The sequence below is a fragment of the Ailuropoda melanoleuca genome, chromosome 11 (assembly GCF_002007445.2).
Source record: "Ailuropoda melanoleuca isolate Jingjing chromosome 11, ASM200744v2, whole genome shotgun sequence".
Taxonomy (NCBI): Eukaryota; Metazoa; Chordata; class Mammalia; order Carnivora; family Ursidae; genus Ailuropoda; species Ailuropoda melanoleuca.
In genome coordinates, this window is record NC_048228.1 from 8,846,085 (window position 1) to 8,868,655 (window position 22,571).

General features: G+C 53.8%; 1 protein-coding gene across 7 annotated transcripts in view; it reads left to right on the forward strand.

Moving 5' to 3' along the window:
- The first annotated feature begins 5,395 nt into the window (after nucleotides 1-5,395).
- Nucleotides 5,396-22,571, forward strand: part of TNFRSF8 (TNF receptor superfamily member 8) — a 65,073-nt gene continuing 47,897 nt past the window's right edge. For 3 of the 7 annotated variants that reach the window (XR_004628744.1, XM_034671391.1, XM_034671395.1), the window contains exons 1-2: nucleotides 5,397-5,761; nucleotides 18,879-18,966. Coding sequence is in view for 5 of the 7 variants with exons in the window: in XM_034671391.1 (XP_034527282.1) it covers nucleotides 5,699-5,761; nucleotides 18,879-18,966 (151 nt within the window). In the remaining 2 variants the exon portion in view is untranslated. Of the gene's footprint in view, nucleotides 5,762-6,522; nucleotides 6,539-18,878; nucleotides 18,967-19,681; nucleotides 19,900-22,571 lie in introns of those variants that run through there. The other 4 variants (XM_034671393.1, XM_034671392.1, XM_034671396.1 and 1 more) reach the window with 4 other exon arrangements.

Sequence of the window (22,571 nt, forward strand, 5' to 3'; positions counted from 1 at the left end):
TTGGAAATACATAGCCACAGAGAACTAACACGTTCAGAGAAAAGAAATGCCTTCTGATATGGCTGGACCAAGACTCCCATACCAGTGCGCTTTTTCCTGGGGAAAGCAAGGTTGACAGGGGCCTAGAGGGAGAAGAGAAGGCAGCTGAGACCTCAAGGTCAGACAGGATTGGAGCCAAATCCCAGCCCTACCACTCTCAAGCTGTGTGACCTCAGGCAAGTTACTTAACTACTCTGAGCCTCAGTCTGTGCATCTGTGAAGTGGGGATAGCAATACTGACCTCAAATCTTGTTGCCAGGATTAAATGGCCTGCGTATCCTGCTTGGGGGTGTGTGTGTGTGTGCACTGCTGGATCTCATCTGGGCAGCTGGGAACCCCTAATGTTTTTTCCTTCCCAACTTTAAGGAGTGAACTTCCTGCCCCCAGCCCTCAGTGGCCACTACTCACCACCCCCTGAAAAGCCGGCGCTGAGTGTCTAGGATCCAGCGAGTGTTCTGGGCCTCGAGACAGGGAGACCTCGGGTGGGGGGGGGTTGAGTTGGAGGCAGCTAGATTCATAGGTCTCGCCAGAGAAGCCCCCTAACGGAGAGTCCTGTTTCCATCAAGGCTCCCAAGAAAGGTAGTCAGAAAAGGACCTGGGCGAACATTTCCAAAGCCCAGGCTTTCCTCTTCCGAGTTTCAGCCTCCTAGCTGCCTGCTGCTGCTTGGGGCAGAAAGAATCCCTTTATCCGCGGAGGGTATTTTGGGGCTATTTGGGGCTAGGGTTCCCAGCTGTTGGGGAAGTCCCTGGATTTCCTGAGCCAAGTCGGAACCTTGTGTCTTACTCAGCATCTCTTTGGTGACACAGGTTCCCCGTTCCCTTCGGAGCGCTTCCTGCTGCGCCTGCCTCCTGCCCCCTTCCTCTGAGATGAGACGGTGCGGGCAGGCTCTGCTCACCTTCCTGCCCTCCCCCCCGCAGGCCCGGGGGCTGGCTTCCACAGCTCGCGCAGGCGGGCACGGCCCCTGTGATCCCACAGCATGGCCCGCCGCTTGCTGCACCTTGCATGGGGCCCAGGGACTTCCCCTCCTGTTCTTCAAAGCACTTTCACACTTGTTAGGGGGTTCGCGAACTGCTTGGAACCTGCAGGAGGTGCCCGGTGGGCTCTGTCCGGTGCCTGCTCTTTATAACCCCAAGAGCCGCCACTTTCCTGGGTGGCTGCGATTCCGACAGTAGAGGCCGGACTTCCTGGGGCTCCAGCCCGGTCCCTGGCCACACAGCGTGCCCTTCTCTCCGCCGGCCAGTTGTGCGCCCACGGTCCTGTGCCAGGCACCAGCTTGGGCTCCTGAGGCATCCTCCAGAAGCACACAGTTTCCTGCGACCAAGGGATACATGAACCAGTCATTACAGTCATGACACAGTAAAGATCAGTTCTAGAATTGAGGTACCAAAAAACGACAGAAACTGCCTTTCTGCCTGGGAAGATGGCTGGGGGAGGGGAGGGGACAGCGCCAGGAAAGTGACAATGAGGAGATGACCTTAGGGGAGCAGGCTCTGAAGGGGAGCAGGAGTCCGAGGTGTGTTCCCGGTGGAGGACCGGGATGGGTAAACGCATGAATGAGGCGGGGGCAGGATGGCACGTGTGGCTGGAGCTGAGGGCAGCGGGAGTTGCTGAAGGGGAAGCCAGAGCAGTAGGACTGAGCCAGGAGACACGGGGTCTCCAACACCACTGGCTTTGAGGACCGCTAGCCCAGTGGATTTCCTCGTGCTGTGCCTCGGTTCTTCACCTGCACAATGGGCACAAAGTGGGATCTTCTTCATGGGGTTTGCCGGAGGTTTTGAGGAACCAATGCCTGAAAAATCGTAGCATAAAGTAAGCACTCATCGGCAGCTATTGTTACCACTATTAAGTAAATAATCTGATTTTTCATGGGAGGAGAATGCCCCCCCACCCCCATTGCACTTCTGCAAGGCTTCTGTGCAGGGGAGGGTTTGTGAAAGGTCCCTGAAGAAGTCCATGAGGGGAATGTTGGGGCGGGGGGAGGTAGAGACAGGTTTCCAGAGCACTGCTAGTAGGACCATTTTTACTGGATGTGTAATATTCCAGTAAGAGGATGTACCACAGCCCATTAACCCTTCACCCCTGTTGTTGTGATTCTTAGGGTATTTCTAACATTTATAAATAATATTTTAGGAAACATTGCTGTGTTTATGATTTCCTTTATTCTTTTCCCAGCTCAACCATTACCTTTGGTTTTTTCTTTACTAGGGTGAAATTACTGACCCCAAGTTGTAAACAGTTTTGTTTTTTTTTTTTTTTTGGCAGGGGGCTTTTGTGAAAAATTACCATATTGCTTTCTGAAAAGGGTTGCAACACTTACCAGCAGAGTGTGTGCATATTCCAATTTCACCACTGTTTTGGGGTTGGATATTACCAAAGTTGTTTTTATAAAGAAGACCAAAAAAAAAAAAAAAAAGCACAACACAAAAACACAAAAACCCCTGATGATTTAAGAAGTCTAAGAAGGAATCAAAGGTTGCTTTCATTTGCATCTCTTGCTAGAAAGGTGGAATTTTTAAAACTTGTAATTACATGCAATTGTATTTCCCCTGGGTAAGCTGCATTGGTGGTGTTATTTGCTTGTGCCTAGATGGGCTTAACAAGCCTTTATTTATTCAGGGCGAAGGTTCTTCTATAGCAGAAAGCCCTGAACTGGGAAGCAGTTGTCCTGGGCTGCTCCTGACCCTGTCTGGCTCGTGAACATCATGGGTGGTCACTTCCATAATCACTCACTTAATTGTTGAACATACATGCTCCTACATGCTGGGGCGGGCACTGGGCCTGGGCACCCAGGGGAGATCCCGGAAGGGGGTCTCCTGAAAGGATGCACCATTACTGGAAGCTTTTCCAAGTGGAATCCAGGAGCTTGAGGAGAGTTGGGTGTGGTGGGAGGGGCCGTTCTGGAATGCCTGGGTGGAATGAGGCGGGGGCAGGATGGCACGTGTGGCTGGAGCTGAGGGCAGCGGGAGTTGCTGAAGGGGAAGCCAGAGCAGTAGGACTGAGCCAGGAGACACGGGGTCTCCAACACCACTGGCTTTGAGGACCGCTAGCCCAGTGGATTTCCTCGTGCTGTGCCTCGGTTCTTCACCTGCACAATGGGCACAAAGTGGGATCTTCTTCATGGGGTTTGCCGGAGGTTTTGAGGAACCAATGCCTGAAAAATCGTAGCATAAAGTAAGCACTCATCGGCAGCTATTGTTACCACTATTAAGTAAATAATCTGATTTTTCATGGGAGGAGAATGCCCCCCCACCCCCATTGCACTTCTGCAAGGCTTCTGTGCAGGGGAGGGTTTGTGAAAGGTCCCTGAAGAAGTCCATGAGGGGAATGTTGGGGCGGGGGGAGGTAGAGACAGGTTTCCAGAGCACTGCTAGTAGGACCATTTTTACTGGATGTGTAATATTCCAGTAAGAGGATGTACCACAGCCCATTAACCCTTCACCCCTGTTGTTGTGATTCTTAGGGTATTTCTAACATTTATAAATAATATTTTAGGAAACATTGCTGTGTTTATGATTTCCTTTATTCTTTTCCCAGCTCAACCATTACCTTTGGTTTTTTCTTTACTAGGGTGAAATTACTGACCCCAAGTTGTAAACAGTTTTGTTTTTTTTTTTTTTTTGGCAGGGGGCTTTTGTGAAAAATTACCATATTGCTTTCTGAAAAGGGTTGCAACACTTACCAGCAGAGTGTGTGCATATTCCAATTTCACCACTGTTTTGGGGTTGGATATTACCAAAGTTGTTTTTATAAAGAAGACCAAAAAAAAAAAAAAAAAGCACAACACAAAAACACAAAAACCCCTGATGATTTAAGAAGTCTAAGAAGGAATCAAAGGTTGCTTTCATTTGCATCTCTTGCTAGAAAGGTGGAATTTTTAAAACTTGTAATTACATGCAATTGTATTTCCCCTGGGTAAGCTGCATTGGTGGTGTTATTTGCTTGTGCCTAGATGGGCTTAACAAGCCTTTATTTATTCAGGGCGAAGGTTCTTCTATAGCAGAAAGCCCTGAACTGGGAAGCAGTTGTCCTGGGCTGCTCCTGACCCTGTCTGGCTCGTGAACATCATGGGTGGTCACTTCCATAATCACTCACTTAATTGTTGAACATACATGCTCCTACATGCTGGGGCGGGCACTGGGCCTGGGCACCCAGGGGAGATCCCGGAAGGGGGTCTCCTGAAAGGATGCACCATTACTGGAAGCTTTTCCAAGTGGAATCCAGGAGCTTGAGGAGAGTTGGGTGTGGTGGGAGGGGCCGTTCTGGAATGCCTGGGTGGGAGACTGCTGGGAGGGCCAAGGAGATGAAGACGTTTCTGGAAGACGGCGGGGGGGGGGGGCTTCTACCTTGCACGGACAGATCAAGACGCAGAATCCTGAGGGTCACTGGGCCGTTCTGGGCTCAGGGCAAACAACTGGCCATCTTTAATCGGAGCACCTAGGACTGGCTCCCTATTTCTCGGTCTCCAGGTCTGAAAAAATACAACATAAGCAAATGAGTCCTTGACCTGCCATCTACCTGGGGGTGCTCAATATATATGTTTGGAATGCAGAATGAAAGGAATAGAGAACCCATGGGATGAAAATTATCCCCCTGCGAATGAGAACTTAATTTGAATGAGACTCGTATGGTTTATTTCTTTCAGGTAATAGTTCTAGTCTCTTCCTCTAGGCAGAAAACTCTCAGGGGATGGGGAAATATTTGTGGATTGACAACCAAATGCTCTATACTCTGTCCATTAGTCCCTTCAACAGTTTGTCCATCCACCTATCCACCTATCCACCCACACACCCATCCATCCATCCATCCATCCATCCACCCACCCACACATCCATCCATCCATCCATCCATCCATCCATCCGCCCACCCACACATCCATCCACACACCCACACACTGATCTGTCACCTCACCCACCCACCCATCTATCATCCATCTACTGATTCATTTTTTAGCAAATATTTATTCAGGGGGTGTTGGCTTTTTCTGCAGTCCCCTGACTCTAGCTGTCCCTTCTGAAAGAATCCCCAGGGCAAGAGAGAAGGTCTGGGTTGATCCCTGTTAGAACCTACTCAGGTCTAGCCCAATATATCTTGGAGTGGGGGTGGGGTGGGACCACTTTGCCGGGAGCCTCCCAATCTCCTGAGTCCTCCACCTCCAGGGTCAAGGGGTGCTGGGCAGGACGTCCTGTGTTGGGGGAGCTGCCTTCCCTGGCCCTCGGTCCCACGGGCCCAGGCAGCAAACTCCCTGGAGCTGGGGAGGACGCCTTCCGTCCAATCGGGGCAGGTCTTTCAAAGAGCAGGAGGGGAGTGCGGCTTGTCCTGAGTCATCTCTGCACGTGTTTGTCCGTGCTTTCTTTTTTCGCTGCTGGTAGCGTTCCTGGAAACCGTTCTGGGTACCAGTGCACCTCTGGATGGTGGGGGAAGGGAAGAGTTAAGGCAGAGCCCTCAGAGCAAGAGCAGCCCACTTTTGAATCGACTTCACAGCTGCGCCCGGGCCGGGCCGGTGCCGGGGAGGTGCGCTGGGGAAGTCTGCCGGCCGCCGGCCGCTGGTGTTCACCCAGGTGCGGCTCGGGGGCCCCGGCTCCGCACGTGGGCGCAGCGCGCTTCCCAGGTCGCCTAGGTGGGCACGTCCCCAGCCAGCTCAGCCTTCCGCCCGCCGGGATGTGCCCCCTCCGCGCAGTGCTGGGACTGCTGCTCCTGGGGGTGCTGGGAGCCTTCCCGCAGGTAAGAGGGTGGCAGGAGCCTGGGAGGTGCCAGTGGTCCAGAGTCCCCTCCTTGCTACCACTGCCCTGAGCCCCCCGGGAGTGTGGGGAGCGTGGGGGACAGGGGAAATCTGGGAGTCTCCTCACCTCATTACCGCCCAGCTGGGGTGAGGGGGCACAGGTGACAAGCAGGGGGACAGGAACGTGCAAGGATTCACAGGTGGGAGGTTGGCTGCCTGGCAGCTGGTGGGGGCGTCTCCTCCCCCCACCCCAGCCGAATGCTGCCAATATTCATTCAATTGGCAATAATGGAGCTGTGGGGGTTGCCTGCAGGAGGAGGGCTGTTTGTGGGTGGGGGTCCTGGGCAGGCCAGGTGGGGTCTCCGTGGCCAGAAGAGGTTGGTGTTGGGGATTTCCTTGCTACTAGCCCCTGGTCCCTGAAATGGTTGACGAGGGGGAGTTGAGTCCGGGTGATGAGGGTGCTAGACGGACCAGATTAGTCCCCTTGCCCCCACCCGTCTGGCCGATGCGTGGATCCCGGGTCCTGGAGCACGTGGTAGGTGTCCGCCCCTGGAAAAAGGTCAGTGGTGGGGCTGACCTCTGTTGTAGGAAAATCCCAGAACCGAATTTGGGGACCACTTTAGGAAAAGTGAGCCCTCACTAGTGGCCAGCCCTGAGCTAGGCATAGGGTGGGGGCAGAGCTCAGATTAACCGGACGTGGTCTACTCTACTGGGCGCTGAGCACAGGGTCTGAAGAGGAGAGAGGCCTGTGGCTGACCATAATACCCTGGTGGAATGCAGTAAGTGTCGGTGAGACCCTGCCAAGCGCAAAAGGTGGTCTGTTGGGGGAAGGGGCAGGCCCATCCTCTTTAATCCTACAGAAAGGGAAGGCCCTATTGTGGAGGTCAGCCCTATTCATCCCATCCTTGGGGCAGGGGGAGGAGGGATGTGGAGTGGGCTCCACGCAGGAGGAGGAAAAGTGTAAGTAGAAAAGGAGGACAAGCAAATGTCCCCCCCCACCCAGCCCCACCCAGTCTTCCACAAGACAATGTGAGACAGAAGGCAGAGGGGGCATTGGGTTTCCTGGCTGCAGAACCCTCCTGGCCCTTCGAGTCCTCTGCCGATGACCTGGGGGAGGGTGTGAGTTTGGGGTGCCAAGGGATCTGGGGGGAGGGTGTGAGTTTGGGGTGCCAAGGCTCAGGGAGATAAGGAAGGAATGTGAGGGGGACTTGGGGCTTTGCTCAAGTGTGGTGGCTGGAGCTCCCGGGTTTCCTTTCTATAGAGCGAAACCCCTGTTTAAATTTTTTTTAAGTATGTATTTAATTAATTATGCAAGGAATATATGAATATATCCTCAATGCAAAAAATACAGATAAAGCTAAATCTTTGGACCTCCCCTCATCCTGATTCCTTTGGTCAGTGCCGTCATGCTTGGTGTTTCCCCGGCACACCTTTATAAATGCATGTCCCTGTTTTATTAGTTTTAGAGAAGTAGGTAGGGTTTCCCATAAACTATACAGAACGTACAGTTCTTCATTTGGCTTTTACGTCTGCCATATGTCTCTGCCATACTGTCTTGGCCATCCCCTGTTCCTCTTTATTTATCCCCCTCCCCCCCCCGTTTATCTTTGAAAATTCTATGTAGTATTCTACCAAATGGGGGTTCCATACTTTTATTTATTTAGGTCCCTGATGGGTGGGTGATAAGGTTCCTACCTCCGTTTCTGTTTGTTTGCAATTGCAATGCACAGCCCCCCCCCCCATAGGGATGCTTTTGGGAATGTGTATGCTTCTTTCCCAGAGAAGAAGCTGAGGCCAGAACGTAAAGGTTACAGGGTAAAAATGCATTCAGGTTACAAAATGCCACCAAATTGTCTTCCAGGGTGGCTGGACACCCCCCCCCCCCGCCCAAGCAGTGCCTGAGCGTAGTGACTTCCCCACATCCTAACCGACTTTTGATCTTATCAGAGTTTTTATTTTTGTCAATGTGACCGGTGAAAAGGGCCATATCCTTGTTGTCTTCATTTGCATTTTCCGCCTACCAGAGAGCCTGCGTGGTGACTCTCGTGGGCTCAGACTCTGGGGCATTTCTTGGCAGGAATTGGGCTGCCTGTGGGGAAGAGGGCTGCCTGCCCAGCTTCGTAAAGCCCTCCGACTCCCCCAAGGCTTCTTCCGCCTCTGGGGTCCCAGTGAAGTTTTGGGAATTCATCGTTCAAAACAAAAAAAAAGAAAAAAAAAATCCCAAGTCGGGGTTGAATTTTAAATCCTTTTTTCTCACCGTCTGATTTGAGACTCCATTCCATCATTTTGTGGCTGACGCCTGAGGCAAGAATGCCTTTTTGCTGTGTGTCACCTTCTGAGAAAGAGCTTTGGCCTCTGACGCCCCACACTGCAGTCTGTCTCCCCGAGAGTGGTTTTGGTCATGTGACCCAGGATGACTCTGATATGAATCCTGAGAAGCATACATGGCCCTCATGCCTCCCCCTGGCCTCCATCTTTCTCATCCGATCACCCCGGGGTCGGTTGGTCAGTCGCTGGTGGCAGGGCAGGGAGGCCCAGGGCCTCTCCCTGAACTCTGCAGACTTCAAATTCTTGTCGTCCTCTTCCAGCCGCAGCAGAACTCCCTCCAACACCCACGCCCTCCCATCCCAGCTCCCTTTCCTTCCAGGAAGATCTAGGCCTTTGATGCTCCGTGGGGCACGGTTCTCCTGAAGGAGCCTTTGCTGGGGTGATTCATAAGCTCGACGTGTCTCTCGTCCCACAGGGCTTTCCAGAGCTCCACTAGTGACCCCACAGAGCGGAGTGCTAACAGTGGGTTCTAGGTACCGGCAGGGGGGCGGGAGAGACTTTCCGGTCTTGTTCGGGAAAGGGGACTTTTGCCCCAGCTCACAGGCTGCAGGAGGCAGAATTCCACCTGATGCACCGGGCGGAAGGGACCCAGCGCGGGTGCCTGATGGGAAGGGGGAGAGGTGGTGTGGGCTGGGCTTACTCAGGGCCTCCCCTTCCTCAGAGAGAGGCCTGGGCAGCCGGGAGAGCACAGTGGGGTGGGGGGGGGGCATTAGTCAGCTTGAACTCAGTCAATGCTGGAAGAAGGGCAGCGTTTACTGTAAGTTTGACTCTGCTCCCACTCATATCTGACCTAGACTTGTTTCTTGAGTTGATTGTGATTCATCCTTAAGCTCAAATGCACCTTCCTCCAGGCCTCTTTTGCCTAAGGAACATCATCAGAGGGAAAATGGGGCTGAGGGAGATCTGGGGAGCCCCGGAAACTTGGGGGTCGTTGGCCCAGATGGTTAGTTTAGCCCAGCCTGGGCCGGCATGGCCTCATCGGGCTCATGCACTGACCCTGGGGGTGGCCCGTCTAGGGTCACTGTCGCCATTTTCCAGACAAGGATGCAGACACTCAGAGGCAGGGGACGGTCTTGCCCATAGTGCCAGGACGGGTCAGGGGCTGACTGGAACCAGAGCCTCAGATCCAGGGGACAGAATGTCAAAAAAGGCAGCTTAGCAAGACCGGTTCTCCAGCTTCTTTCTCTCCTGCCACCTCCCCCTGAGGCGCTGCTGGGGCGGAGGGGCGGGAGGTATCCTTCCAAAATCTTTGCTGCCTAGGGTTGGAAACCACTGGTGTTCTCAGTGGCCTCCCTGGTGGGGCGAGACCTTTTCTATGCCGCCCAATTCAATTACTCACTGACTTCTTCGGTCTTAGGGGATATTCCTCCAAGTACTCAATTCATTCATAAAATTCATTCATAAAATCATAAAGGAGCAGCCGTTCTGCGCTTGGCGTGTACTCAGTGCTGTGGAGAGGTAAGCCATTATTAAGCTCCTCCTGGATGCTAGGTATTGTGGATGCAGGATAAAGGTGAACCGGTCCTTGCCCCCGAGGGTGTGGGAAGAGGGACCCAGAGGAGAGTGACCAGCGCTGTGGGTAGATCTGTCCCCCACCGCAGGGGCCTGTGCTCCCTTCTGCTTACGCTGGTTGGGGACAGCCTTTGCCGCGGGGTGGGGGAGAGGAGGGGGCCAGGGGGCAGAGGTTGTGATAAGAAGCTGAATATAATGGATCACGCCAATGTCCTTGCCAATGGCCGGGTCAACAGCGTGTCTGGGGGGGGTGTGGGGATGGGCTCTTGAAGCTTTGTCGTTGGCTTCTGTGCACGGTCTCTGGGCCTCCAGGAGCTGCCTGCATGATGCAGTTCCTGCAATGGAACAGGCCGAGAGTTCTCTCTGTCCACACAGTCTCGTGCTGGAACAGGGGACAGTGCACACTGGGCCCCTGGCTTCCCTCCCCACGCAGGCTGGGATGGTGGAGGTGGTCCCTTCTAGCAGGTGGGCTGACATGAGGACGAATCCAAGGCACCTCCAAGAGCGGACAAAAGCTAAAGTACCATGGGGAGGGGGGGCGGCTCCCTGTTCTTCAATGCCGTTCAATTTTCCCCAGCAGCCGCTGGTGTCCCTCAGCGGGGGTGGGGTTGCTGCTCCTGGGACTGCTAGCCCAGGGCTGGTGGATTTGATCACATCCGAGGTATCGCTGAGTGTGAGGCCCGAATCCTTGCTGCAGCCCCAGAACTTTCAGGAGGACCGTGATCTGAACAACTGGCTCAGGGAGCTGGTCTGGGGTTTCTCTGGGGCAGGAGGGGCATCGGTGAGAAGTGAGGAGTTACCCGTCGCAGAATTTGGACTCAAAGCCAGACCTTGATAATGCTGACTTCCTTGCCTCCATACCGTCCATCCCCTCTCATATCAGTTGCTCTATAATCTTCAGTGGCTCCCATTGCCAAAGGCAACATTTCCCAAAGTCACTTCCAGGGAACAGGTGTTCCATGAGGAAAGGGTTCCATGACCAACTAAGATTGGGAAACAATTTGTCTCTGCCCCCAACTTGTCTTTGGTGAATCAGAGAGCAAGCAAGCTCCTTAAAGGCCCCACGTTTTAAGCTGTAAACTCTCAGATGGAATCCAGCGGTTGGTGGGTTGGTTGTATTTTATTCTTTGGTTTTTTGTTTTTTGTTTTTTTTCTTGTCACCCGTGGATATCGGGTGGAACCAGCATTTGGTGGCATGCCGTGTGAGAAATGACGAGTAAATGCAGCCTGTCTGGCCCCAAGTCCTGGGCCTCTTCTCTTTCTGCCCCCACTGTCTCGCCCCGCAAACCACAATTTCCCTACTGCTCTGTTGTTTCCCGCTTCTGGACCTTCTCCTCTGTGGTGCCTTCTGCCAGGGAAGTTCTCCCCTCATTTCTTCCTGCCCAGATCTTACCTTCCTAGAGAAAAAGCGGAAGTGCTCCTCCTCCAAGAAGACGCCACGAATCCCCCACACTCGTTCTTATTCTCTCCCTGTCGTGTGATGCTCACGTCATTCCGCTTTGCTTTGGTGATCCCCGTGTTTTTCTGATCGTGTCTTCGAGGCTCTCCTTCAGTGATTCGTCCCACAGATGGCTGCATAGTGTCTCCCGTGGGCTGGTCGCGGGAGCTGCGCTCATGGGCTGGGACTCTCTGGCTCTGGCTTTCGTGGGGCCCTCAGTGCCGAGCCCAGCGCCTGGTCCCCTCCCCGCCCCGGGCCTTCAGGGAGTGCTCAGGGAAGAGGACATGGCTTTATTCTTTGCCTTCTGGGTTGGGGACCTGGTTTAGTTCCCTCGTGGAGCTTCTTTACCACCCATTTAGTGGCTCAGAACAACACAGAGGATTATCTTTCCGATCTGTAGTTCCTAAATCCAAAATGGCCCTGGGCTGGAATCGAGGTGTGGGCAGGTCGGTGGAACTCTCTGGAGGCTTGAGGGGGAAAATGCATTGCCTTGCCTTTCCAGCTGCTGGAGGCACAGCATTCCGTGGCCCAGGCTCCTTCCCCCTTCTTCACGCCAGCTGCATAGCCCCTCTCTGGCCCTGTCACCGTCCCCAGCTTTCTCTGACACGGACTCATCCGCCCTCTCGAGGACTCTTCCGACTGCTCACTTGGATAATCCAGGGTCATCTCCCCGTCTCAAGGTCACTCGTTAGCAACCTCAGTTCCCCTTTGCCAAATAAGGGAATCATCAATGGCTCTGGGGATTAGGACGGGCACCTCTTCGGAGGGGCACTATTCTGCCCACCCCAGAGCCCTTCTGGTCTTCTTCCATCCCACAGGGGAGATTTGCAGGGAGCATGGCTACAGTTCTTGTGAACTCCATCCCAGGGAAGGTCTCAGCTATTGCTGGCATTGGCTTCTGGCAGGGGTGCCAGACTCCCTTCTCTGGGGGGGGGGGCTGTTTCTGGGTCTAATGTCTTTGGGTTTTATCTCCAAACGCGGGGCCATGGATGGACTGTGTGCCTGTGGGTGTGTTTAAGGTTGGGGAGGAGCATGGCTTCTATTTCAGGTGGTCTCTTGGCCTGGAGCTCCAGTGCGCCCGGTGGGTGGAGAGCGGGGCTCAGGATCCCCCAGGACCAGGAGATGACAACACCCAGCCTTCTGGCAGAGTAACCGAGGGGTTGCTAAGGAGCAGGGCTGTCGTCAGCAGAATACCAGTCCCTTAAAACGGCCACGTCCTAATCCCTGGAATCTGTGACTACGTCACCTTACACAGAGAAGGGCACTTTGTACCTGTGATTAAGGATATAGACCTCGAGGGGGGAGATCAGCCTGGATTATTCAGGTGGGGTCACTGTTCTCACTGGAGTCCCTTAAAGCAGGAATTTCCCTGGCTGGGTCAGGGAGAGGCAATGTGGAAGAAGAGGGAGATGTGACAGAAGGATGTGACAGAAGGATTGGCCCCACCAGTGTGGCCTCTGCAGAAGGAGGAGGGGGGCGGTGCGCCAAGCAATGCCATCCAGGGGACACAGCAGTTTCCAGAAGATGACCTTCACTGATGGGCAGCAAAGAGACGGGACCTCAGTTTTCATGGCGAGGAAATGGATTCTCCCCCATAGCCTCTGGCAAGGATGCAGCCCAGCCCACACCTTGATTTTCGTCTGCTCACACTTGACCTGGACTGGGTTGGGGGGTGAAAAGGGGGGGTCTCTGAGGGAGCGGCAGGAAGGATGAGTGGGGGGGTGTGCAGGACAAGGGGAATGGGGTGGTCGGGGAGCAGCACGTCCCACATGGAGGGAGGGAGGGAGGGTAGGGGTGGAAGTGGGGATGGGAAGCAGGTGGGAGAGGGGGCCAGAGGATGCACAGGCCAGCTGGGTCTCCTGGGCCACTGTTGGCACTCTGGGTTTTATTCATAGTTCCATTGGAACCCTTCAGCAGGGGTGGAGGGAGGAGACCAGGTCTGTGTCTTGAAAAGATCCCTCCGGCGTCTGCGCTGTGAGTGGGGCACAGGGCTTAAGGTTTTTGGGAGGAGGGCTTTGGAGGGCTGCTGGCAAGTCCAGACTGGGGGTGGGGGCGATGAGGAAGTGCTGGTGAATTTGAGGGTAGTGCTGGGGGTTAAGCAGTCAGGACTAGTGACACAGAACGTGGTGGATCAGAGCCCACACAGGACGGTTCGGGCCAGATCCTGGCACTAACACTGTTCAGCTGTGTGATTTTAGGCAAAGTTTCTTAACTTTCCCATGCCTCAGTTTCCCCATCTGTGAGATGGGATAGATAGTAGGTGTAGGGTGGGACCTGGGATTCTGCATCTTTAGCAAGCTGCCAAGTGGGGCCAGTGCTCCTGGCCCAGGCACCTCACCTTGAGAAATAGAGGCAGGGATCCCCTGGATAGGGGTGGGGTGCCATCCCCCCAGATTTGCCTGCCTCTGGTCCCTTTGGCTACTTTGCATTTGATCTGACTCCTCCAGCCCCCCACCCCCCACCTCTAGCGGCTTGGTTCCTGCAGGTGCGGCCCAGCTCCTGTTCTCTAAGCCGCTGAAACCAGGTGGGGCTTTTTGAAAGTGAAATTTACCAGGTTTTGTAGGGAAAACCAAACCAGCCTGAAAACAGGCGGGTTTAGAAATGGAAAGGCTTCAGGCTGCTCTCTTTTTATCTTGATGCCACCAAGGTCAGGCCCCAGGGGTCTGGCTACACAGCTCATTACCCTGTGGACACCTCGCTCTGCCTCGAACCTGCTGGGGAACCCCACCCAAAAGCCCCCCTTCCAGTCCCCGGGCTTCCCCCTCCCACTCTCCCCTCTTTGATGCCCCTTCTCTTCCAGGTCAGGGCCAGTTCCCCAGGGGCAGCAGGAACTGATGGGCCATCCAGGGTCTGGGCCCATGGCCAGCGGGGATTGGCGGTGCCTCAGTATCCACGGGGTCAGTCTTCTTGGGGCTGCCTTTGTGCTGAAGGGGAAGGCCTGTGTGAATGGGTAGTGGTGCAGGGCAACAGGGGACCTGGGGGCCAAGGGGGAGATGGCAGAGGGAGAGCAAAGAGCAGGGCCAGAGGTGAGGGCTGGGCCTGGGGCGTGGGACTGGGCCAGCTTCTGGGGATCACAGAGTTGCACAGGTGACGCTCAGGGCTCCAGATGCCCCCCCCCTCTAGTTTATGGGAAAGTACGGTTGTCTCCCCCGCTGGAGCAGCAGCTCCTAGAGGGTATTCCAGGGCCAGGTCAGCTCTCTGACACACAGTAGGTGCTCAACACCCTTGTGGAGCGGTCAGAGTGGTTGGGAGTCAGCTGACCTCGACTCAGATCCCGCCCTGCCACCAGGTCCTTCTCTCTGAGACCAGTTTCGGGGGTAGTAGGGTCTCACAGTAGGGTCCCACAGGGCTGTTGGGTTCAACAACTGCTGCTGTTACTTCTGCAACACGTGTGCACTGCACTGGCCCCATTTTCTGGGTGCTTGTAAAGCCATGTATGACATCATAGGCAAAAAAATTCCCCACTGTCTCTGCCAGAGAAGGCCAGCCACGGCGGCCTGGGGGCATCTGCAGTGGATGCTGGGGGATGGAGCTGAGCTGTGTCCCCACCCGGACTCGGCCTCTGCCCCTTCCCCACAAGCCCCACACCGTAGCCAGGCCCCCACTCTTCTCCCAGGGCATCCTGGCTGACGTCCCAGCGTCCCTGGGGACCGCGAGAAGACAGCGCCCCCTCGTGGCATCCGTGGATTTACAAGGTTTATTGCGAAAATTGTCGCCGTCTTTCTTGAGCACCCATTATTCACCCGTGTGGTTTTGTACAGTTGCTTTATTTTTCTCTCTCCCTTTATGTATACATAAAGAATACAGAATCAAATATAAAGTCCGTATTCACCAGCTATGTCAATATTCTCTACAGACCCACTCAGATTCAGAATCCAATCCAGACATTGCATTCAGCCACTATGTCTCATTAGTCTCCCTATTCTGGAACATTCCGCAGCTCTTCTCTCTTTCATGCAGAGTCCAGGCCATGTCTTTTGTAGAAAGTCCTCAATTTGGGTTTATTCGATGTGTCCTCATGATTTGATTCAGATTATGGACTTTTAGTAGAAAGACCACAGATGTGACATGGTGTCCTTCTCAGCACAATAGACTTTTTATTTTACAGGTGGCCAGCCTGTGGCCCAGATAGGGGAAGAGAACTGGGGGACACAGTGACGCTCAAATATCCTGTCGGCACTTAGTTGCTGTGTGACCTCGGGTGGGTAACTGAACCTCTCTGAGCCTCAGTTTCCTCATCTGTAACATGGGCTGGTGATCTGGCCTCAGAAGGCTGGCAGTGACATAAAGGAAGAGATGTGTGACTGGGGTGGGGGGAGTGATACGCAATACCATGGGTTCCCCATTCTTCTCTGCACTCCCCACCCCACTGACTCAGGATGTGGTCGCAGGAAGTGAAGGGTAAGAATTCAGGCTCCCCTCAGTTGCTCCCCTGACCCTGGAAAGAGAGCAGGGCCTGGACCGACAGCCCCCTCAGAGTCCATAATTATCAATGAGATGAGTGGGCAGCCAGAAGGGGAAAACCCAGGCCAGGGACCCAGAATTTTCCCCGCTCTTGGCAGGCCTGAACCTTTGCAACCCCACCCCACTCGACCTGTAGGTGTCCAAGCTCACTTGTGAAATGCCGTGGGTCAAGCAGGTCTCTGTTCCTAGAGAGGCTCCCAGGAGCTCCCTGGTTTACGTGAGAAGAATGAGATCCTGCTGGAGGGAGGAGGCTGGGTGTGGGTGGGTGAAAAGACTGTCCTCAAGCCTGGGGCTCTGGGTTAAATGAGAAAGGAGGCACGCATGTGCCACGGGACTGGTGGTGTACAAATGTCAGGTTATGTTTATTTCCCATTTATATGGTAACATTTCAGACGTGCAAAAAAAGAAAAAAAAGAATAATGTAATCAAGGCTCTACATATCCACCTTCCAGCTACACTGGCATCCTTCTGCTCTCTGACTATAACAGAAGTATTCGTTTATTGATGTTCACTGTTCCCTTGGCTGGAGAGGAGAGGAGAGAAGCCCCTTAGACCAGCCAAGTCTCTCCCCTGTGGGGGAGGCGGGGAGATGGTTTCTGTTTTCTCCCCAAACCAAGAAAGCCCGTTCATCTCATTCATCCCAAAAGTGGCCACCTGGCCTCTGCCAGGCACCCCCTAGGAGGCCGCACATAGAGAGATGGGACACAGCTCCCTCCTTCCCTCTCCCCTCCCCTCCTGTCTGCCTTCCTGGAGCCTAGAAACCTGCTTCATGTTCCTCTTTCTTTCTTTAACTTTCTTTCTTTCTCTTTCTTTTTAGATTTTATTTATTTATTTGAGAGAGAGAGCACGAACAGGAAGGAGGGGCAGAGGGAGAGGGAGAAGCCGACTCCCCGCCGAGCAGGGAGCCCGATGTGGGACTTGGTCCCAGGACCCTGAGATCATGACCTGAGCTGAAGGCAGGCGCTTAACTGACTGAAGCACCCAGGTGTCCCATGCTCCCCTTTCATTCTAGGGCAAAGGACAATGTTCCTCCCCTAGGATGTCAGCAGAGATTTTCCTCTCTTAAGCCCCCCTTCTGACAAAGGGACTTAACTTTCAAAAAGCCCTGGAAACATACAGGGGAACTTGTTAAAAATGTGTATTCCTGGGGCTCCTGGGTGGCACAGTCGTTAAGCGTCTGCCTTTGGCTCAGGGCGTGATCCCAGCGTTCTGGGATCGAGCCCCACATCGGGCTCCTCCACTGGGAGCCTGCTTCTTCCTTTCCCACTCCCCTGCCTGTGTTCCCTCTCTCGCTGGCTGTCTCTCTGTCAAATAAATAAATAAAATCTTTAAAAAAAATGTGTATTCCTGAAAAAAGTGAGTGTTGGCCCCTACTTTACACCATGCACCGAAATGAAACCTGACTATGGAAGATTAAGGGATATCATCTAGCAGATAATGAGGGAGAGCATCTGAATGACATCAGGCCGGCAAATATTTCTTATAAAGGACATTGACCATGAAAGAAAAGATGAATAAATTGTCCCTCATTAAAACTAAGGCCTTCTGTTCATCAAAAGACTCCCTGGGCACCTGGGTGGCTCAGTTGGTTCAGCACCTGCCTCACGTTAGGGTCATGACCCCAGGGTCCCTGGATCGAGTCCGTATTGGCTCCTTGCTCAGTGGGGTGTCTGCTTCTCCCTCTCCCTCTGCCCCTCCCCCTTGCTCGTGCTCCCTCCCTCATTTGCTCTCTCTCTCTCTTTCTCAAATAAATAAATAATCTTTAAAAAAATTAATTAAAAAAAAAGTTTCCTTTAAGAGGGGTGCCTGGGGTGGCTCAGTTGCTTGAGCACCTGACTCTTGGTTTTGGCTCAGGTCATGATTCTCAGGGTCTCGGGATCAAGCCTGATGTCAGGCTCCATGGTCTGTGCGGAGTCTGCCTTGGATTCTCTCCTTCTTCCTCTCCCTCTGCCCCTCCCCCCACTAGCATGCTCTTTCTCTCACTCTCTCTCTCAAATAAAATAAATAAAATCTTAAAAAAAAAAAAAGGGCTCCCTTAAGAAAGTAAAAAGGCCAGCCATAGAAGGGGAGAAGATATTTGCAGCACATTTATTCACCAAAGGGTTTTATCCAGAACATATAAAGAGTTCCCACAGATCAATAAGAAAGTCAGACAATCCAATTTTTAAAAAAATAGACGAAAGACTTGAAGGAGCATCTTATAAAAGACAATATCCAAGTGGCTAACACACATGTGAAAAGATACCCAGCATCATTACTCCCCAGAGAAGTGCAAACAAAAGGATACAATGAAATAACACTGCACACACAGCAGCATGGCTAAAATTTTTAAAACCGACACTACCAAATGTTGACAGGGATGGGGAGCAACTGCAACACTTACACACTACAGGGAAGGATCAGTACAGCTTAGAAAACTACGGAGATTCTATCAAGGCTGAGTATATACATACTTTATGACCCATCATTCTACCCCTGGGTGGAGTCCAATAGAAACGTGTCTATTTGTGCACCAAAATATATGTATAGGGCTGTTCCCAGTGGCATTACTCATAATGATCAGAAGTGGAAACAACCCTAAGGTCCATCAAGAGTAGAAGAGATAAATCAATTGTCCATATTCACGCAATGCAACACTACACAGCAACGAACTTGAATGAATGGCTGCCATTTGCCACAATGTGGGTGAGTCTCACAATATAATCCTGAGCTAAAGAGGCCAGTTGCACGAGAGCAGCGATGGTTTTACCTAGGTAAAGCTCAAAAGCTGACAAGACAAATCTATGGTGGAGAAGTTGGGTTAGCAGGTGCCTTTGCGTGTAGTGCGTGGGAAGGGGCGCGAGGGAGGGTGCTGGGTGCCGGCAATGTCCTGTGTCTTGATCTGGGTGCTGGCTGCAAGACATGGTCACACTGGAAAAATTCAGTGGGTGTGCAACGTCTGTAGAGCGTATTAGACCGCAAAAAACAAATTTACTAGAAATTGGTATTGCTGGGTCCATGCCAGGGGCCAGGTAGGAGGCAACTGAATTAATCAGTCCGGGGAGAGGGGAACAGGTGGAGGAGGCGGGGGGGACATTGGTCAAAGAGGCCGAGAGAGTTTGCTGATGGGTTGGCTGTGAGCATGAGAGGAGAGAGGGCAGAGCCCAGGTTTTGGACTGAGTGATGGAAGGCTGGAGAGCCATCACCTCCCCAGGGGGAGCGGGTTTGAGGCAGGTGTGAAATCAGGTGTTTCTGTCCTGATTCTCTTCTAAAACCTGAGGCTCAATCTCAGGCCTGGTGCTGATAGCGAGTAGAGATCGGGCCTCCTGGGACCCGAGGGGCAGGAGGGATGCGTGTCTGGGATCAGCCTGGTCTCACCAATTTATCCCGCCCTTCAGGATGGAGTTCGGAGGGACACCTGCAAGGAAGGCCCCAACCACTCCTACGACGAGACTGCTGGGAGGTGCTGTTACCGCTGCCCCGTGGGTGAGTGGGGGTGCTGGGGAGGGACAGGAGGGGATTTTTGTCCTCAAGTTATAAAACTCCGGGGTGATTGGTGAGTGGGCAAGACGGAAGCCCACACTGTCATCATCATGTTGGCTACAGATTTCTGAAGGTTTTGTTTTTAGTTACTGGCTGGCCCCTTATGAACACTAACTGTACTCACACTGGTCTGAGACCTTCAGATGCATTGCATGAACTTATCAGTATCCTTTATTAACCCCATTTTGTAGGTGAGGCTGGCGGGGTGCTGTAAGGTTAGGTATCTGGCCCGAGGTCACAGAGCTGGGAAATGGTGGAGCCGGCCAGGGCTGGAGCCCAGGGTTCTGTGACTCCGTAGCCTGGGCTCTCGACACCCTTTGACTGTCCCTCATTTCTGAGTCTGGAAGCCCTTTGTGGTCCTCATCTTTTCCAGCCCAGAACGTGCATTTATCTCTGGGCCACCTGAACCATTGATCTCTCTGGAACCAGGCTCCCTGCTCAGAGCCCGTTCCTGGAAGACTCACGCAGCCCCAGCACCATGATTGGCTCCGAGTAGATTATCAGCCTGCCCACCCTCACTTGGCCGGTGCTTCTCAGGCCCGAAAAGGCGAGCAGCCAGAACGGGGTGGTGAGGCACTGGCATCCTCCTGGTTGTTATCAGAATTCCCAAGGCACATGCAGTGGCCTGTGCCGGGTGGGGCACGAGATAGAGCTGAACCGCGGTCTCTGAGCTCCGGCGCAGAGACGGGAGCGGGGGAGACGCTAGTTCCCGCAGCGGAGGGCGGGAGGACTGCCTCCTGCTTGGAGGACAGGAGGCCACTGGAAGTGGGGGGTGACCTTTAGGATAGGTAGGGGGCCCACCTACCCATCCTCTCAGCCTGCCAGCATTGCTGTCTGGAGGGTGACACCAGACTATGACACGCAAAGTCTCCAAGGGTAAGTGGCAGGAGCTGGGTGGGAACCCCGGTCTGTCGCTAGACCTGCAACCTTTCTGATCCATCGCGAGGGCAGACCGAGACTAAGCTCAGGCCCCCCCACCCCGAGGACCCAGAAAAACATTTTGGGAAAGAATTTGATATTTTGTATTTCCAAAAATGGTTCAAAGTTGTCATGGTAGGGAAAAAAGTAGAACTTTATTGGATTTTCTAACCTTTATTTTATGGTTTCGTGTAGGTTTTGAAGTACCTGTCAGGTAGGGGCCTGTGCTTTCTTTAGTGCCTGGGACTCCTGTGCCTCACTGGCTCGCCCCCCACCCACTCCCCCTTCCTTCCCCCACTCTCTTACCTGCCCACTCCCTCCCCTCCTATATCCTTCACCCCTCCCCATTCCTTCTGCCACGCATCCCCCATCCCATCCCCCCACCTAGCTCAGGCTGCTGGTGTGGGGCTGTCATTTCACATCACCCACCACAGTCGGGGAGTGGGGGTGGTGTGCGGGGGTGGGGGGCACCTCCACGACAGACATTTGTTTCCAGACCATTCTGGAGGCTAGAAAGTCCAAGATCAAGTTTCCAGCAGGGTTTGGTTTCTGGTGAGAAGCCTCCTCTTCTTGGCTTGCAGAGAGCCCCCCCTGAAGGAGAGAGAAGGGTGGGGGAGAAGGAGAGAGAGAGAAAGAGAAAGAGAAAGAAAAAAGACACATTTTTCTTTTTCCCTTATAAAGCCACCGGTCCTGTTGGATCAGGGCTCCACCCTTAAGATCTCATTTATCCTTAATTATCTCTAAAGACCCTATCTCCAAATAAAGCCACACTGGGGGTGAGGAAAAAAAAAAAACCTCCATCCTCCCACTCCTCCCATCCCCCTTTGGTGTGCTCTGGCGCCCATCCTTCCAACAACTCTTCATGGCTCCATTTTATCATGAGGTCACTGGCTACCTTTCCCAGCCTTTTCCCCTTGGGCTTTCTTCTGTGCTTTCAAGTATCTGGGCCTTTGACATGTCTGCCTGCCCTGGGATGCCCTCCCTCACCACTGCTGGCACCTCCCGCAGTACTGGCACCCCTTCCTCCAGGAAGCCTTCCCTCACCAGCCCAGGGCTGTGTGGCAGCTTGCACACTGCTTCTCCCCTGGACAACCGCAGTCAGGGCTCAGGGGTGGGGGTGGGGGGGCCACAGGGCTCTGTGACTTTCCACAGGACTCGTGATTCCAGCTGCAGGAAGAAAGACAGACACTTGCTTCCCACGCCCTGCAGCTCCCTTCACCCCCGCCTGGCACGGTCCCCACAGGGTGAAGTGGGTGGAGACAGAGTGATGGCTGCGCCCCCCCCCACTATGACGCTGTGACTTGGGAAGAGAGGTTTGCTGTCCCCCACATTCGCTCTCCGTGGCCCTGTGACTGGGGGTGGCTGAGGACCTCTTGCCCATGTGGTGGGCGGGGCATTTTGCTGGAGTTTTATTGACCCTGTGCTTCCGGCAAGCAAGAGGAAAAAAGAAAAACCCACAAAAACCCCTTCCTCGGTCTCTGGGGGAAATTTCTGACATTTTGCCCGCCCTCTGCAATCAGCGCTCAGCTCAGCTGTGTGGCAGTGTTGGTCGGGGGTGGGTTGCTGGAGGAAGGAAACTGGGAGACCTTTGAGATTGAGAAGTTTAGATGTCACTGAATCTCTCTTCTTACCCAGCCTGTAGTGCCCTTCGTAGCATCCTTGACAACTGCTCCCCGGCCCTCTGTTTACATACCCTCAGTGTCGGGGAGCTCACTCACGGCTTCATAACAAGGACAACAATTATGGCCCATGGAGCATGCTCTATGCCAGCTGCAATGCTAGCCCTTCACCTACATTAGCTCACTGAACCCCAATAGGAAACCCAGAGAGGAAACTTGGACACGGCAAGGTTCAGAGATTTTCCCATGGTCACGTGCTAGTAAGTAGCTGGTGGGGGCCACACTGGAGCCCCCACTGGCTAACTCAGAAACCTGAGCTCTTCCCCCTCACCTGGTGCTGACGCCCAAGGCAGAGCATGTCAGCGAAGAGCCCGTGTGGGGGCTACAAGCCCCTCACTTCCTGGATCACCCCCCCGCCTTTAGTGCCCGGACCCGCTCCCCAGAGTGAGAGGAGGGGAGCCTGCAGAGGTGTGAGGCTGCCTCGCTGTGTGTGTGGGGGGACAATGTGAAGCCAGGCCCCATGTTGGCAGACAGCATGGCTTGCTTGGGGCCTGGTGAGTGTATCCCATCTTGTCCCAGGAACTGAGGGATTCTCCAAGGGCTGTGAGCAGGAAGGAGGAGAAGGAGGAGGCATCCTTGGCCCTCCAGCCCTTGGCCAAGCTTGGGGGGCCACAGTTCCCTTCCCAGTCTGTTCTCCCTCCGTCACCAAGAGGGACACATGGCAAACATCTTTCAGCCCCAATTCCAGAGCCCAAGAAGAAAGCATCTGATGGTGCAGATAAGCCCAGATGTCCATCTCTGCTCTGGTTCCCCCCCAACCCCCCCGGACCACTGCAGGGGGTAGCGGCAGGGTAGGGGGCAGTTCTCCAAGAAGGGCAGGCTGTGGGCTGGGAAGCCCTTCCAAAATGCGTCTGCTGCCTCAGGCTGTTAGAGTTTGGGGTAGTGCTGCTGGCGGCCATGGGAACACACTCTTAGGGCACCTGACCTGACTGGAAGGGTCTTCCTTGAGGA